This window comes from Macaca mulatta, chromosome 18, assembly GCF_049350105.2.
Source record: "Macaca mulatta isolate MMU2019108-1 chromosome 18, T2T-MMU8v2.0, whole genome shotgun sequence".
Lineage (NCBI taxonomy): Eukaryota > Metazoa > Chordata > Mammalia > Primates > Cercopithecidae > Macaca > Macaca mulatta.
In genome coordinates this window covers 42,392,752-42,409,680 of record NC_133423.1, presented here as the reverse complement: position 1 = coordinate 42,409,680, position 16,929 = coordinate 42,392,752, and the positions used below count along the sequence as shown (strand labels likewise).

The 16,929-nt window shown below is 43.9% G+C and overlaps 1 protein-coding gene across 3 annotated transcripts in view; it reads right to left on the bottom strand.

The window, feature by feature from the left end:
* The window catches only part of MYO5B (myosin VB), a 397,560-nt gene that overhangs the window by 102,733 nt on the left and 277,898 nt on the right, over positions 1 to 16,929 (bottom strand). For all 3 annotated transcript variants that reach the window (XM_015121932.3, XM_015121933.3, XM_077975469.1), the window contains exon 17: positions 5,772 to 5,858. In XM_015121932.3, the coding sequence (XP_014977418.1) occupies positions 5,772 to 5,858 (87 nt within the window). The remainder of the gene's footprint in view (positions 1 to 5,771; positions 5,859 to 16,929) is intronic.

Sequence of the window (16,929 nt, the reverse complement as noted above, 5' to 3'; positions counted from 1 at the left end):
TTGAACAATTCATCCTGTTAAAAAGTTCTTTGTGAAATCTGTGGCCCCTTGTATACTAGAGGGGTCCCCGAGGTTCCACCTGGCTTAGAATACCTCATTGTCACATGCTTCCCTTGTTTCCTCTCCCCTGCTTGACATGGTCCTAATGTTCACAGCTCCTACGTGACAAGTCCTCCATGAGCACCTTGGGTCTCTCTGCTCGCCTCCAGACCTCTGCTCTGTACAGCACAGGATGGTTGTGAGGACCTGTGATCCCTCAGTTTCTCGTACAGTGATCCTCAACAGTTTAACATGGGACATTCAGCTCCAGTCTGTTTTGACAGACTTCACATGTTTTTTAAACTGAGCTTTCTAATTGCTTGGAGAGATCCGGGAATTTCAGAGTGCTCTTTGAGGTGGCCACACATGTTGGGATTTCACAAAAACACTACCATAAAGTGCTGAGATAGACACATTCTATCCAGATAGTTACACCCACAGGGAGGTAGCATCTTGCTCATATCCCAATGAGTAATAAATATCTTATTAAATGCTCAAGTGTCCAGTGCTGGCTGAGAACGCCAGATACATTATCTAATTCCTTATAACAACCTATCAAGTGAGTATGATCATTCTCTTTAAGGATAAGGAAACCCAGCCTCATTGAGATTAATTTACTTCTCCAAGGTCACCCAGCCAAGAAGTGTGGGAGTCAACATTTGAATCCAGGCCTGACTCCAAAGTCCAAGAATTCAACTACCAGGCTCTTTCAGCTCTCTGACAGGCCACAGCTCTGCAGTCTGAACTCCCACAAGCTAGAAAGAAGAGGGAATAGTTTTGCACTGAGTCTCAGGTTTGGAGCCAGCCCCAGAGGGCAGTCTCTTAGGATCTCGCTTTACCCCTTTCTCCTCTGATAAACCTTTGCTAGGATGGTAACACTTCCTGCACACGAGCAGTAACATGCTTGGCAGCAGCAACAACATAGCTTGGGGCAGAGAAACGGCAGGTATAGGCCTAGCTCAACCACCAACCAGGTTGGTAATCTTGAGCAGTTCACTTCCTTGTCTCTGTCTCACTTGTAAACATGCGCTTTACATCCTGATGCACCCATCCCTATAGATAACACTGAAATATGACCATGCCACAATGTCCTTTCCTCCCCAAATTGCTCTCTCCCATTTTCCACCCCAAGTTATTTCCTGAAGAAACCAAAAACAGTATATTGGTCACAACTGTAAAACAAAAATAAAATTCTAAAGCCCCCAACTATCTGAATGGATCCCTTCTCGCAGCTGCAGGTATTCCAAAGATAACCTGAAACACTAGTTCAGGCCATGCTGGGAATGGGGAGCTGGGCATGCCTCATTATACCCTCCTCGCTTTGGAATTACTGATAGAACAGACTCTAAATCTGATAAGAAACGTTTATGATCTATTCTCTCTGAAGCCTGATACCCGGGGAGTTCGGCTGCATGATAAAACCTTGGTCTCCGCCACCTTTTATCATAACCCAGACAGTCCTTTCTATTGATAATATCCCAACCAATTGCCAATCAGAAAATCTTTGAATATGCCTGTGACCTGGAAGCCCCCACCTTCCGGATGTCCAACTTGCCTGAACCAAACCATTGTATATCTTACATGTGTTGAGTGATGTTTTATGTCTCTCTAAAATGTATCAAACCAAGTTGTGGCCTGACCACCTTGGACACATGTTCTCAGGATCTCCTGAGGGCTGTGTCATGAGCCATTGATCACTCATATTTGGCTCAGAAGAAATGTCTTCAAGTATTCTATAGTTCGACTCTTTTCATTGATACAACCCATTAAATTGATATCCTAACCCATAAATGGGTTGCAGTGCACAGTTCTGAGAAACGGTGGATAAGGAAATGTTTTCTGTAGGTATGTCCTCTCCTGGAAGCCTGGCAGATACGAGAGCCAGGAGCAGGAGTGCAGCCAGCTGCCTGTGGAAGATGGTTTGAAAACAAGTAGCTCCGCAGCTCCTTAAGGTCCTTTCCTAGTTCTTAAACTGGATGAAGATATGTCTGATCTGAACCCTGGGCTTGTAAGCAGGCACTGAAAAGCAATCTAATTCATCAGACTAGTGGTTTGAACTCAAAACTGAACTACTACACTCGTTGCCTGAGCCCCATCCCCTCGATCAAAAAGCTGATGTAGGAGACTGCAGGGCAGACTGGGAAAAGGAGTGCCAGGCCTTCATCTAAGTTGACAAGCTTGGCCCACCTCATTAACAGAGTTGTTAGCTATTTGTGTTCAGACCCTAAGGTCAAAAAATGAGAGACAGCCCTAGGACACTCTCTGTCCTTTTTTCTAAGCAGGGACAGATGTGGTTGAAAAGAAAATAACAGCCTTCAACCTAGCTAGAGCAGTTCATCCTGAACAATGCTGGGACCTGCTGGGTTTTGAAGAACTGCCTGGGTGTTGCAGATTACTGACAGCTCTTGTACTTTCCAGGTCAAATGTAAATTCCTAATTCCATCAGCAGCTTCCTTCTCAGGCCAAACATTTAGGAATTGTTTGTGGTTAAGTTGTTTATGGGTAATTAACCACTGCATATGAAATGGTTCCTCCACTATAGTGGGAGAGTGCCAGGTGGAGAGAAGACAGGGAGGAGGGGAGGCCCATATCACATCCTTTCATTCCCACTTCTGGTTCCTTCCACCTTCTGATACGAGCAAGTTGTTAGGACAGAGGGTCCCAGTGGGACAGGCTCTGGGCTGCTACACTGTTCAGTTCAGCTCCAATTAATGGCGGATGTTTGGTCTACATGACGCTGGTAGAAAGTGTGATTTCACAAGAGCTAGTGGGGTCACCAGCCACCCTTCACCCTTATTTCAGGGAAGTGTCCAGAGGGGATCCAGTGTTGGCATAGCTCCAACAAGCTCTGGACTGGTTCAGTAGCTTATCCGCAAGGCAAATCAGAGCATGATAGTTTTTTTTTAACTCAAAGAAATTTTATTTTCCTACCACAGATTTCATTCTAATTTAAAAGTTACAGGAGTCTACTGAGGAATGAATGGGTAAGCAAAATGGGATACATCCATACAATGGAATATTACTCAGCGTTAATAAGGAAGGAAGTTCTGACACACGCTTTAACATGGATGAAGCTCGAAGGTATACTAACTGAAATAAGCCACTCACAAAAGGACAAATACTGTATTATTCCACTTATATGAGGTTCCTGGAATCACCAGATTTACAGAAAGTAGAAAGGTGGCTGCTAGGGACTGGGGGAGAGAGAACAGGGAAATATTGTTAATTCCACAGTTTCAGTTTTGCAAGATGAAAAGAATTCTAGAGATGGATGATGGTGATGGTAGCATTAAAAAAAAAGGAATGTACTTAATACCACTAAACTGTACACTTAAAAGTGGCTAAGATGGTAACCAAGGAGGTGAAAGACCTCTACAAGGAAAAAAACAAAACATTGCTGAAAGAAATCATAGATGACACAAACAAATGGAAACACACCCCACACTCATGGACAGGTAGAATCAATATTGTGAAAATGATCACACTGCCAAAAGCAATCTACAAATTCAATGCAATTCCCATCAAAATACTACCATATTTCTTCACAGAACTGAAAAAAAAAATCCTAAAATTCATATGGAACCAAAAAAGAGCCTGCATCACCAAAGCAAGATTAGCAAAACAAACAAACAAAAAAACCAACCAACTAACCAACCAACAAAACAAAAAAAACCCCAAATCTGGAGACAATACATTACCCAACTTCAAACTGTATGTAAGGCCATAGTCGCCAAAACAGCACGATATTGGTATAAAAACAGGTGTACAGACCAATGGAACAGAATAGAGAACCCAGAAATAAGGCCAAATACTGACAGTCAACTGATCTTTGACAGAGCAAAAACAAAAAGTGGGGAAAGGACACTATTCAATAAATGGTGCTGGGATAATTGGCTAGCTACATGTAGAAGAATGAAACTGGATCCTCACCTCTTACCCTATAGAAAAATCAACTCAAGATGGATCAAAGACTTAAATGTAAGACCATAAAAACATAAAAACCATAAAAACTCTAGAAGGTAACACTGGGAAAACCCTTCTAGACACTGGCTTAAGCAACGACTTCATGACCAAGAACCCAAAAGCAAACACAATGAAAACGAAGATAAATAGATGGAACTCAAACTAAAAAACTTCTGCACAGCAAAAGAAATAATCACCAGAGTAAACAGACAACCCATAAAGTGGGAGAAAATCTTTGAAATCTATACATCCAACAAATGACTAATGTCCAGAATCTATGAGGAACTTAATGTAGCAAGAAAAAAAAATCCCATCAAAAAGTGGGCTAAGGACATGAGAAAACAATTCCCAAAAGAAGATATGCAAATGACCAACAAACATGTGAACAAATGCTCGACATCACTATTTACCAGGGAAATGCAAATCCAAACCACAATGGGACACTACCTTACTCCTGCAAGAATGGCCATAACTAAAAGATCAAAAAATAGATGTTGGCATGGATGTGGTGAAAAGGGAATGTTTTTACACTGCTGGTGGAAATGTAAACTAGAACAACTGCTATGGAAAACAGTGTGGATATTCTTTAAAGAACTAAAAGTAGATCTACCATTTGGGTCAGGCATGATGGCTCATGCCTGTAATCCCAGCACTTTGGGAAGCCGAGGCAGATGGATCACCTGAGGTCAGGAGTTTGAGGCTAGCCTGGCCAACATGGTGAAACTCCATCTCTACTAAAAATACAAAAGTTAGCTGGACATGGTGGTGTGCACTTGTAGTCCCAGCTACACAGGAGGCTGAGGCAGGAGAATCACTTGAACCCAAGGGGCAGAGGTTGCAGTGAGCCCAGATCACGCCACTGCACTCCCACTACTGGGTATCTACTCAGAGGAAAAGAAGTCATTATACAAAAAACACACTTGCACATGCATGTTTATAGTGGCAGAATTTGCAATTGCAAAAATATGGAACCAGCCCACATGCCCAGTTAATGAGTGGATAAAGAAAACGTGGTATGTATATATGAAATACTACTCAACCATAAAAAGGAACAAAATAATGGCATTCACAGCAACCTGGATGGAGTTAGAGACCACTATTCTAAGTCAAGTAACTCAGGAATGGAAAACAAAACATTGTACATTCTCACTCATAAGTGGGAGCTAAGCTATGAGGATGCAAAGGCATAAGAATGATGTAATGGACTTTGAGGACTTGGGGGAAAGGGGGGCGGTGGTGAGGGATAAAAGACTACACACTGGGTACAGTGCACATTGCTTGGGTGATAGGTGCACCAAAATCTCAGAAATCACCACTAAAGAACTTATTCATGTAACCAAACACCACTTGTTCCCCCTAAAAAAACCTATTGAAAAAATCTGAAAAGTGGTTAAGATGGTAAACATGTATACTTTCCCACTGTGACAAAGGGTGGGGGAATGGTAAAGGGAACAAGGTGGGAGTTGAGAGAAGGGGAAATCCTCTTTTTAACTCTAGCTAGCTTATCCCTTACACCAATGGCAAAAATCTGAAATCTGAAAAGGACTTTAGAGAAAAGCAGCCAAGCGGACATGACTGCTAACGTTCCCACTTTTTCAGGCTCATCTGAGAGTCTCATTTCCATCAGCATCCTGCATGGGCCTCAGTGTTTGAGAACCGTTTTGAAGGATCTGTTTCTGGATGACGGTATACAAGAGGGCTCCCTGGGGAACCAAACTCTGGCTGCTCTAGGGCAGTCCCAGGAGGCAGCTGGCGGGCACGTTAGTTACCTGGATGGGTAGCCAGCTGCACTGATTCGAATCGTCTCCAACACCCCGCAGGCTCTGAGTTGCTGCACTGCTCTCTTTGGGTCAAAGCTGGCAAAGAAAAAAAAAAAAGCAAGACAAGAGATGAGTCGCCACATTTACAAAAAAGAAATAAAAAAGAATATTTTCCTGCAGCACGTGAAGTACCTGATGCCACTGAGTTACAGCTCATCGGGCACTCTTGAGCTAAAGTCAGGGGTGAGGTATAGACTAAAAGACACCAATGTGCAGGCACCTGAGCCATCTCGCATCTTCCGATCTGTGCCTGAGGTTTTTGTGCACATTCTTATTATCAACTGGGATACCTTTCTTCTTTGCCCACGTGAATCCTCCCCACCCTGCAAGACTCATCATTGCTGCTCCTCTCCAGAGCCTACTCTTATTGTTTTTATCCATATGGACAAGCATCTTCACTCACTGTCCCAAGCATATACGCTTAGCACCATTATTTGGCTTAAGCATTAAAAGGATGAGTTTTAGGCTAGGCAGATCTGGGTTTGAATTATGACATGGTCACTTACCAGCTGGGTGTCTACTTTGGGGCAAGTCACTCCATGTCCCCTTGGGCCTCAGTACCCTCATCTATATAATGGGGGGAAAACAGCAGTACCTATTTTATCAGGTTAGTGTGAAGCTTAAATGTAATGATCCCTGAAAGCAGGTGGAACAGTGCCTAGCAATGCATAGGGCACACACGTTGTACATGTTGTTAGCTATGATCACAACAGCTATTCAGTTAAGAATCATGTAGATGAACTTCATTTACATTATTACAGATTACTTTCCAATCTTCAGAGAGATGTGCACCATTTTCAACCACTCACATATCCTACAAAGCTAAGCCTAGCACTCAAAATCCAGTATGTTTTCAAACATATATTGAGTATGCCACTGTAGAATAAAAAGCCAGTTGCTGTGTGAGCTTTCTGAGCATCCCCGCTTGAAGAGGAAAGTTTATACAAGACAGTACATAACAAACATGGTGAAAATGCTGAAAGAGAGGGAGGTTCCAAGATGGCCGAATAGGAACAGCTCCAGACTCCAGTTCCCAGCGTGAGCGACACAGAAGACGGGTGATTTCTGCATTTCCAACTGAGGTACCAGGTTCATCTCACTGGGGTGTGTTGGACAGTGGGTGCAGGACAGTGGGTGCAGCCCACTAAGTGAGAGCCGAAGCAGGGCGAGGCATCACCTCACCCAGGAAGCGCAAGGGGGAAGGGAATCCCCTTTTCTAGCCAAGGGAAACCATGACACACAACACCTGGAAAATTGGGTCACTCCCACCCTAACACTGTGCTTTACCAAGGGTCTTAGCAAACGGCACACCAGGAGATCATATCCCATGCCTGGCTTGGAGGGTCCCATGCCCACAGAGCCTCCCTCATTGCTAGCATAGCAGTCTGAGATCTAACTGCAAGGCGGCAGTGAGGCTGGGGGAGGGACGCCCACCATTGCTGAGACTTGAGAAGGTAAACAAAGCAGCAGGGAAGATTGAACTGGGTGGATCCCATTGCAGCTCAAGGAGGCCTGCCTGCCTCTGCAGACTCCACCTCTGGGGACAGGGCAAAGCCAAACAAAAGGCAGCAGAAACCTCTGCAGATTTAAATGACCCTGTCTGATAGCTTTGAAGAGAATAGTGGTTCTCCCAGCATGGAGTTTGAGATCTGAGAACGGACAGACTGCCTGCTCAAGTGGGTCCCTGACCCCTGAGTAGCCTAACTGGGAGACACCCCCCAGTAGGGGCAGACTGACACCTCACACCTCACATGGCAGGTACCCCTCTGACATGAAGCTTCTAGAGGAATGATGAGGCAGCAACATTAGCTGTTCAGCATTATTCACTCGTCTACAGCCTCTGCTGCTGACACCCAGGCAAACAGGGTCTGGAGTGGACCTCCAACAAACTCCAACAGACCTGCAGCTGAGGGTCCTGACTGTTAGAAGGAAAACTAACAAACAGACAGGACAGCCACACCAAAATCCCAACTGTACATCACCATCAACAAACACCAAAGGTAGATAAAACCACAAAGATGGGGAAAAAGCAGTGCAGAAAAGCTGAAAATTCTAAAAACCAGAGCACCTCTCCCCCTCCAAAGGAACACAGCTCCTCGCCAGCAACAGAACAAAGCTGGATGGAGAATGACTTTGACGAGTTGAGAGAAGGCTTCAGACAATCAAACTTCTCCAAGCTAAAGGAGGAAGTTCAAACCCATCACAAAGAAGCTAAAAACCTTGAAAAAAGATTTGACGAATGGCTAACTAGAACAACCAAGGTAGAGAAGTCCTTAAATGATCTGACAGAGCTGAAAACCATGACACGAGAACTACGTGACAAATGCACAAGCTTCAGTAACTGACTTGATCAACTAGAAGAAAGGGTATCAGTGATTGAAAATCAAATGAATGAAATGAAGAGAGAAGTGTAGAGAAAAAAGAGTAAAAAGAAATGAACAAAGCCCCCAAGAAATATGGGATTACGTGAAAAGACCAAATCTACATCTGATTGGTGTACCTGAAGGTGATGGGGAGAATGGAATCAAGTTGGAAAACACTCTACAGGATATTATCCAGGAGAACTTCCCCAACCTAGCGAGGCAGGCCAACATTCAAACTCAGGAAATACAGAGAATGCCACAAAGATACTCCTTGAGAAGAGCAACTCCAAGACACATAATTGTCAGATTCACCAAAGTTGAAATGAAGGAAAAAAGGTTAAGGGCAGCCAGAGAGAAAGGTCGGCTTACCTACAAAGGGAGCCAATCAGACTAACAGCAGATCTCTTGGCAGAAACTCTATAAGCCAGAAGAGAGTGGGGGTCAATATTCAACATTCTTAAAGAAAAGAATTTTCAACCCAGAATTTCATATCCAGCCAAACTAAGTTTCATAAGTGAAGGAGAAATAAAATCCTTTATAGACAAGCAAATGCTGAGAGATTTTGTCACCACCAGGCCTGCCCTACAAGAGCTCCTGAAGGAAGCTCTAAACATGGAAAGGAACAACAGGTACCAGTCACTGCAAAAACATGCCAAAATGTAAAGACCATCGAGGCTAGGAAGAAACTGCATCAACTAACGAGCAAAATAACCAGCTAACATCATAAGGACAGGATCAAGTTCACACATAACAATATTAACCTCAAATGTAAATGGGCTAAATGCTCCAATTAAAAGACACAAACTGGCAAATTGGATAAAGAGTCAAGACCCATCAGTTTGCTGTATTCAGGAGACCCATCTCAAAAGCAGAGACACACACAGGCTCAAAATAAAGGGATAGAGGAAGATCTACCAAGCAAATGGAAAAAAAAAAAAAAAGGCAAGGGTTACAATCCTAGTCTCTGACAAAACAGACTTTAAACCAACAAAGATCAAAAGAGACAAAGAAGGCCATTACATAATGGTAAAGGGATCAATTCAACAATAAGAGCTAACTATCCTAAATATATATGCGTCTAATACAGGAGCACCCAGATTCATAAAGCAAGTCCTTAGAGACTTACAAAGAGACTTAGACTCCCACACAATAATAATGGGAGACTTTAACACCCCACTGTCAACATTGGACAGATCAACGAGACAGAAAGTTAACCAGGATACTGATGAATTGAACTCAACTCTGCACCAAGCAGACCTAATAGACATCTACAGAACTCTCCACCCAAAATCAACAGAATATACATTCTTCTCAGCACCACATCGCACTTATTCCAAAATTGACCACATAGTTGGAAGTAAAGCACTCCTCAGCAAATGTAAAAGAACGGACATTATAACAAACTGTCTCTCAGACCACAGTGCAATCAAATTAGCACTCAGGATTAAGAAGCTCAATCAAAACCGCTCAACTACATGGAAACTGAACAACCTGCTCCTGAATGACTTCTGGGTACATAACGAAATGAAGGCAGAAATAAAGATGTTCTTTGAAACCAATGAGAACAAAGATACAACATACCAGAATCTCTGGGACACATTTAAAGCAGTGTGTAGAGGGAAATTTATAGCACTAAATGCCCACAAGAGAAAGCAGGAAAGATCTAAAATGGACACCCTAACATCACAATTAAAAGAACTAGAGAAGCAAGAGCAAACACATTTAAAAGCTAGCAGAAGGCAAGAAATAACTAAGATCGGAGCAGAACTGAAGGAGACAGAGACAAAAAAAACAAAAAACAAAAAAAAAAAAAAACAAAAAAAACCCCTTCAATCAATCAATGAATCCAAGAGCTGGTTTTTTGAAAAGATCAACAAAATTGATAGACTGCTAGCAAAACTAATAAAGAAGAAAAGAGAGAAGAATCAAAGAGTCACAATAAAAAACAATAAAGGGGATATCACCACTGACCCCACAGAAATACAAACTACCATCAGAGAATACTATAAACACCTTTACGCAAATAAACTGGAAAACCTAGAAGAAATGGGTAAATTCCTGGACATATACACTCTCCCAAGACTAAACCAGGAAGAAGTTGAATCCCTGAATAGACCAATAACAGGCTCTGAAATTGAGGCAATAATGAATAGCCTACCAAGCAAAAAAAGTACAGGACCAGACGGATTCACAGCTGAATTCTACCAGAGGCACAAGGAGGAGCTGGTACCATTCCTTCTGAAACTATTCCAATCAATAGAAAAAGACGGAATCCTCCCTAACTCATTTTATGAGGTCAGCATCATCCTGATACCAAAGCCTGGCAGAGACACATACACAAAAAAGAGAATTTTAGACCAATATCTCTGATGAACAATGATGCAAAAATCCTCAATGAAATACTGGCAAACCGAATTCAGCAGCACATCAAAAAGCTTATCCACCATGATCAAGTGGGCTTCATACCTGGGATGCAAGGCTGGTTCAATATATGCAAATCAATAAACATAATCCAGCATATAAACAGAACCAAAGACAAAAACCACATGATTATCTTAATAGATGCAGAAAAGGCCTTTAACTAAATTCAACAGCCCTTCATGCTAAAAAACTCTCAATAATTTGGTATTGATGGAACGTATCTCAAAATAATAAGAGCTATTTATGACAAACCCACAGCCAGTATCATCCTGAATGGGCAAAAACTAGAAGCATTCCCTCTGAAAACGGGCATAAGACAGGGATGCCCTCTCTCACCACTCCTATTCAACATAGTGTCAGAAGTTCTGGCCAGGGCAATCAGGCAAGAGAAAGAAATAAAGGGTATTCGATTAGGAAAAGAGGAAGTCAAAGAGTCCCTGTTTGCAGATGACATGATTGTATATCTAGAAAACCCCATCATCTCAGCCCAAAATCTCCTTAAGCTGATAAGCAACTTCAGCAAAGTCTCAGGATACAAAATTGATCTGCAAAAATCACAAGCATTCTTATACACTAATAACAGACAAATGGATAGCCAAATCATGAGTGAACTCCCATTCACAATTGCTTCAAAGAGAATAAAATACCTAGGAATCCAACTTACAAGGGATGTGAAGGACCTCTTCAAGGAGAACTCCAAATCACTGTTCAGTGAAATAAAAGAGGACAAAAACAAATGGAAGAACATTCCATGCTCATGGATCAGAATAATCAATTTTGTGAAAACGACCATACTGGCCAAGGTAATTTATAGATTCAATGCCATCCCCATTAAGCTACCAATGACTTTCTCCACAGAATTGGAAAAAAGTACTTTAAAGTTCATATGGAATCAAAAAGAGTCCGCATTGCCAAGACAATCCTAAGCCAAAAGAACAAAGCTGGAGGCATCATGCTACCTGACTTCAAACTATATTACAAGGCTACAGTAACCAAAACAGCATTGTACTGGTACCAAAACAGAGATATAGACCAATGGAACAGAACAGAGCCTTCAGAAATAATACCATACATCTACAACCATCTGATCTTTGACAAACCTGACAAAAACAAGAAATAGGGAAAGGATTTTCTATTTAATAAATGGTGCTGTGAAAACTGGCTAGCCATAAGTAGAAAGCTGAAACTGGATGCCTTCCTTACACCTTATACAAAAATTAATTCAAGATGGATTAAAGACTTAAATGTTAGACCTAAAACCATAAAAACCCTAGAGGAAAACCTAGGCAATACCATTCAGGACATAGGCATGGGCAAAGACATGCATGTCTAAAACACCAAAAGCAATAGCAACAAAAGCCAAAATTGACAAATGGGATCTTAAACTAAAGAGCTTCTGCACAGCAAAAGAAACTACCATCAGAGTGAACAACCAACCTACAGAATGGGAGAAAATTTTTGTAATCTACTCATCTCACAAAGGGCTAATATCCATAATCTACAAAGAACTCAAACAAATTTACAAGAAAAAAACAAATAACCCCATCAAAAAGTGGGCAAAGGATATGAACAGACACTTCTCAAAAGAAGACATTTATGCAGCCAACAGACACATGAAAAAATGCTCATCATCACTGGCCATCAGAGAAATGCAAATCAAAACCACAATGAGATACCATCTCACACCAGTTAGAATGGCAATCATTAAAAAGTCAGGAAACAACAGATGCTGGAGAGGATGTGGAGAAATAGGAACACTTTTACACTGTTGGTGGGACTGTAAACTGGTTCAATCATTGTGGAAGATAGTGTGGCAATTCCTCAAGGATCTGGTACTAGAAATACCATTTGACTCAGCCATCCCATTACTGGGTATATACCCCAAGGATTATAAATCATGCTGCTATAAAGACACAAGCACACATATGTTTACTGCGGCACTATTCACAATAGCAAAGACTTGGAACCAACCCAAATGTCCACCAGTGACAGACTGGATTAAGAAAATGTGGCACATATATACCATGGAATACTATGCAGCCATAAAAAAGGATGAGTTCATGTCATTTGTAGGGACATGGATGCAGCTAGAAACCATCATTCTCAGTAAACTATAGCAAGAACAGAAAACCAAACACCACATGTTCTCACTCATAGGTGGGAATTGAGCAGTGAGAACACTTGGACACAGGAAGGGGAACATCACACACCGGGGCCTGTTGTGCGGTACAGGGAGCGGGAAGGGATAGCATTAGGAGATATACCTAATGTAAATGACGAGTTAATGGGTGCAGCACATATATGTATACATATGTAACAACCCTGCACATTGTGCACATGTACCCTAGAACATAAAGCATAATTAAAAAAAAAAATGCGAACGAAGCCAGAGCAATTGTCTGAGGTTGTTAAACACAGATTATAAAAACTAGTAAGAAGGGCCGGGCGCAGTGGCTCACGCCTGTAATCCCAGCACTTTGGGATCATGAGGTCAGGAGATCGAGACCATCTTGGCTAACACGGTGAAACTCCGTCTCTACTAAGAATATAAAAAAATTAGCCAGGTGTGGTGGCGGGCGCCTGTAGTCCCAGCTACTCGGGAGGCTGAGGCAGGAGAACAGAGTGAACCCGGGAGACAGAGGTTGCACTGAGCCGAGATGGTGCCACTGCACTCCAGCCTGGGTGACAGAGTGAGACTCCATCTCGAAAACAACAACAACAACAACAACAACAACAACAACAACAAACTAGTAAGAAAAAAAGAGAAGCCAGAGAGCAAGGTCTCACCATTTTCTAGGGTAAGCAGGGAGTCTTCAGTGAGAAATAATTAAGGCAACCTAGAATTAATCACTATTTTTAATTTCTAAGATTACTGCCCCACTCCATGAGAAGGGATGAGGAACAAATGCTCCCTTTCCTTCTGACTGTCCTGCAGCTCAGCTGGAGCCAAGAGCCATGTTCCTTTTCCTCCTTTTACTCTGGGACGTGGTGCTTAATAGATGGTGTCCTGGGGTCGCCTGGGCTCAGTGGGCACTTGGCACTGGAAAACAGTGGGCATTTGCCAAGCAACTGATAACTGCAAGATGCCACCTCACCCCAGGCAACACTCTGCATTGCACATCAGCCCTGGGTCTCATCCCATGAGACACCCACGCTCTCCCCTCCAGGCTGTGCTCACTGTGGCTTTGTTGCTCCCCTCTGCCCTCCTGGGCCCCACCTTCTTTCCACACCCGACCCCTCCAACTCCAAAAGTCCATGGCACTGAGTACGTGAGGCACAACGGAGCATCGATTTACACAGCTCTGAACAAAACAGTTCCTTCAGAAGACTTCATCTTTTTAACTAGAGCACAACCCCCTTAGTGCAAGGGTCTTACAGGACAGCAGGGAATATGTGCTGAGCACTTCAATGTCTGCCCACCCTCTCGCTCCCATGGCCCCTGTGGTTGCTTTGCCACAAGAGGGAGCACAGTTCCAGGATCCAAGGGGGTCTTCATCACCAGGGGCGGCAATGACCAGAGTCATAAGCAGCTGCTCGGCTGCCCGTGACTGCGAGTGATCAGAAGCCTTTGGACTGCAGGCTCCCCTGCTCACAGGCTCTCACTGCTAAAGCTGTCAGCTGGGCCCCGCATCATGAAGGCAGAGCAGACACCCCTGTGCTTTGGAAAAGGCATCCTGTGGTCTGCAGACCACCTCCCCAGGTGCTCTGCCCCTGCCCACAGCAGCCGTGTTCCCCAGGTCAGCCACCAGCTTCTTTCCTCTGCTCAGCATGACCACAGGGTCAAGTTCAGTGCATTGCACACACCGGGGATGGCAGCGTGCTCAGGAGCATCTGGGACCCTTAGGTCTCACGTGAGCTATGGAATCAGCTGGGGGTCCCTTCTTCTTCCAGGACCTCCTAATGTTTCCTCATGGTATTAATAAAGTGAGCAGAAGCTCATTGAGAACCCCATCGTTCCTTAGAAGTACTGCTCCTCCTCCCCATCTGTCCCTTCCCAGTTTCTGCTCTGGTATCCCCACATCATGCTTCTTGACCTCCAGCATCCCAGTTCTGTCCTGTCGAAGGGCCAGGCAATGGCTTACTGAGTGCTGGTACCCCCACCCCCCACAGCCCAGCAAGAGTTCTTGAGGGCAGGGTTGTGGGCCTCGGTTTTCTCTTGGAGTCCCCACACATCGTGCCTAAAGCTGGTGGCCGGAAGGCACCTGGCACAGAGTTTTTGAACTCAGCCTTAACATTCTTCCCTCTTCATGACCAGCTCAGCAAATCCCCTCCCTTCCCCACACCTGTTCTGTCCTCCTGTGATGGCAACACTGCTTTCCCCTGTGGTCTGGGACAAAGAACTCTGTGTGGCCTCGGCTCTGCCACTGACAGCTGGTGTTACTTTGGGCAAGACAGTCTCCCTGTACCTCACTTTCCTCATTTACTCAGTGAGAACTCAACATATCTGCCCAACCATAAAGCAGTGGTGGTTGTAATGACTATGTTACCAAAAAAAAAAAAAAAAAAAAGAATGCTTTTAGAAAAAGCTAACAGACACTATACAAAGAAGATATTGCCATCATCTTTCCCTCTCCCCAACAGTAAAGAAAATCCACCGTCAAATGCATCTCTCAATCCGCCTCACTGCATTCACTATTAGATGACTGGGAATGGAAAACCAGCCCTCCTTCTATTAAATCTTGGAGGACCATAGCAAGGACAATTAACATAGAAGAATCACCAAAGATATAGAAGGTCACAGTGCTGAAACTGAAGTTCATGCTTTCCTCTCCCAATAGGATTAGCACACCCTGGAGCCTGCTGGATGTAAAGAATCCCACGGTGTTAGAACCGGGTCCTACCTCCACAATCGCCCACCATGGAATCGATTTCTCCATGGGCTGCAAGCTCCCTACCTGCTTCCCCAGGCTCAGCAGCCTCCTGCAGCCACAACTCAGAACTCCGAGACTCCGCGACCTGGACTGGCCTTCAGAAAACCAGTGACCAGGCCCTCCATTAAGCGTTCCCAGGTTATGACACCTGCCCCAGGCCACTGCTGCTTTAGATACTTCATCTCTCTCTTGCCTCTGCCCTGTCAGCACTTTCACAGAGCCACTGACAGCCACTTCTGTGGCATGGCCAGTTACTCGTGACAGATAATTCCTTAAGCATGGGGGACATGTCTTATTGTCATTCCACCTGTTCTAGCCCAGTGCCTAGTAAGAGGTATGATAGATGTTTCTTGAATGAAGAAAGCAGAAGAAAAAGACTTTTGTAGAGGCCATGCTATCAAAGCATTTAATGTGGGACAGGAGTTCTCAACTGGAGGCGATTTTGTTCCCAAGGGAACGTTTGGCAATGTCTAAAAACATTTTTAGCTGTCACAATGGTGGGATGCTTGTCGCATCTAGTGAGTAGAGGCCAAGGATGCTTCCCAACATCCTGTGATGCACAGGACAGCACCCCTTGCCCCAACGAAGACTTCTCTGACCCATTATGTCAATGCTGCTGAGGCTGAGCAACTCTGATTACAGGAAATGGGTGGAGAGACACAGAAACTTCCTTCTAGGATGATGTAACTAATAACTGTCATCATATACACTTTTACACTCTCATGAATAATTCCTATTCAGATTCTTTCACCAGGGTATTTTTATTTATTTATTTATTTATTTTTTGAGAGGTAGTCTTGCTCTGTCACCCAGACTGGAGTGCAGTGATAACAATCATAGCTCACTGCAGCCTCACACTCCTGGGCTCAAGCAATTCTCCTGCCTCAGCCTCTGGAGTAGCTGGGATTATAGGCATGGACCACCAGGCCCAGCTAATTTTAAAATTTTTTGTAGAGGTTGGGTCTCGCTATATTGCCCAGGCCACTCTCAAACTCCTTGCCTCAAGTGATCCTCCTGCCTTGGCCTCTCAAAGCACTGCCATTACAGGCATGAGCCACCACACCAGGCCCTCACCAAAATTAACAGGTAAGGAAATGAGACACAGAGAGTAAAAGACTAGCTTGCAATTGGCCAAATCAGCAGTGAGCTCAAACTAGAATCCAGGTTTCATGACATGGTCAGTATTCCTCCCACCTTCTCTTTGTATTGGGAGAAAGATTTTGGTTCTGAAGGCAAGGGCGGGGCTTAGAAAAATGGGACCTCAGGCCTAGAAAGTCCCTAGTGTCTTCTCTCATTTGAGAGGGGAGACCCAGCAGAGTATCTGTCCCACAGCAGGGCCACGCTCTGATGAGGGAAGGGCCCAAGGCCACAGCTGGTCTGGCCCAGCTGGTATAGAGCCCTCATCTCCTCTCCCCTGGACCCTGCACACCACTCTGCCCTTCACACAGAATC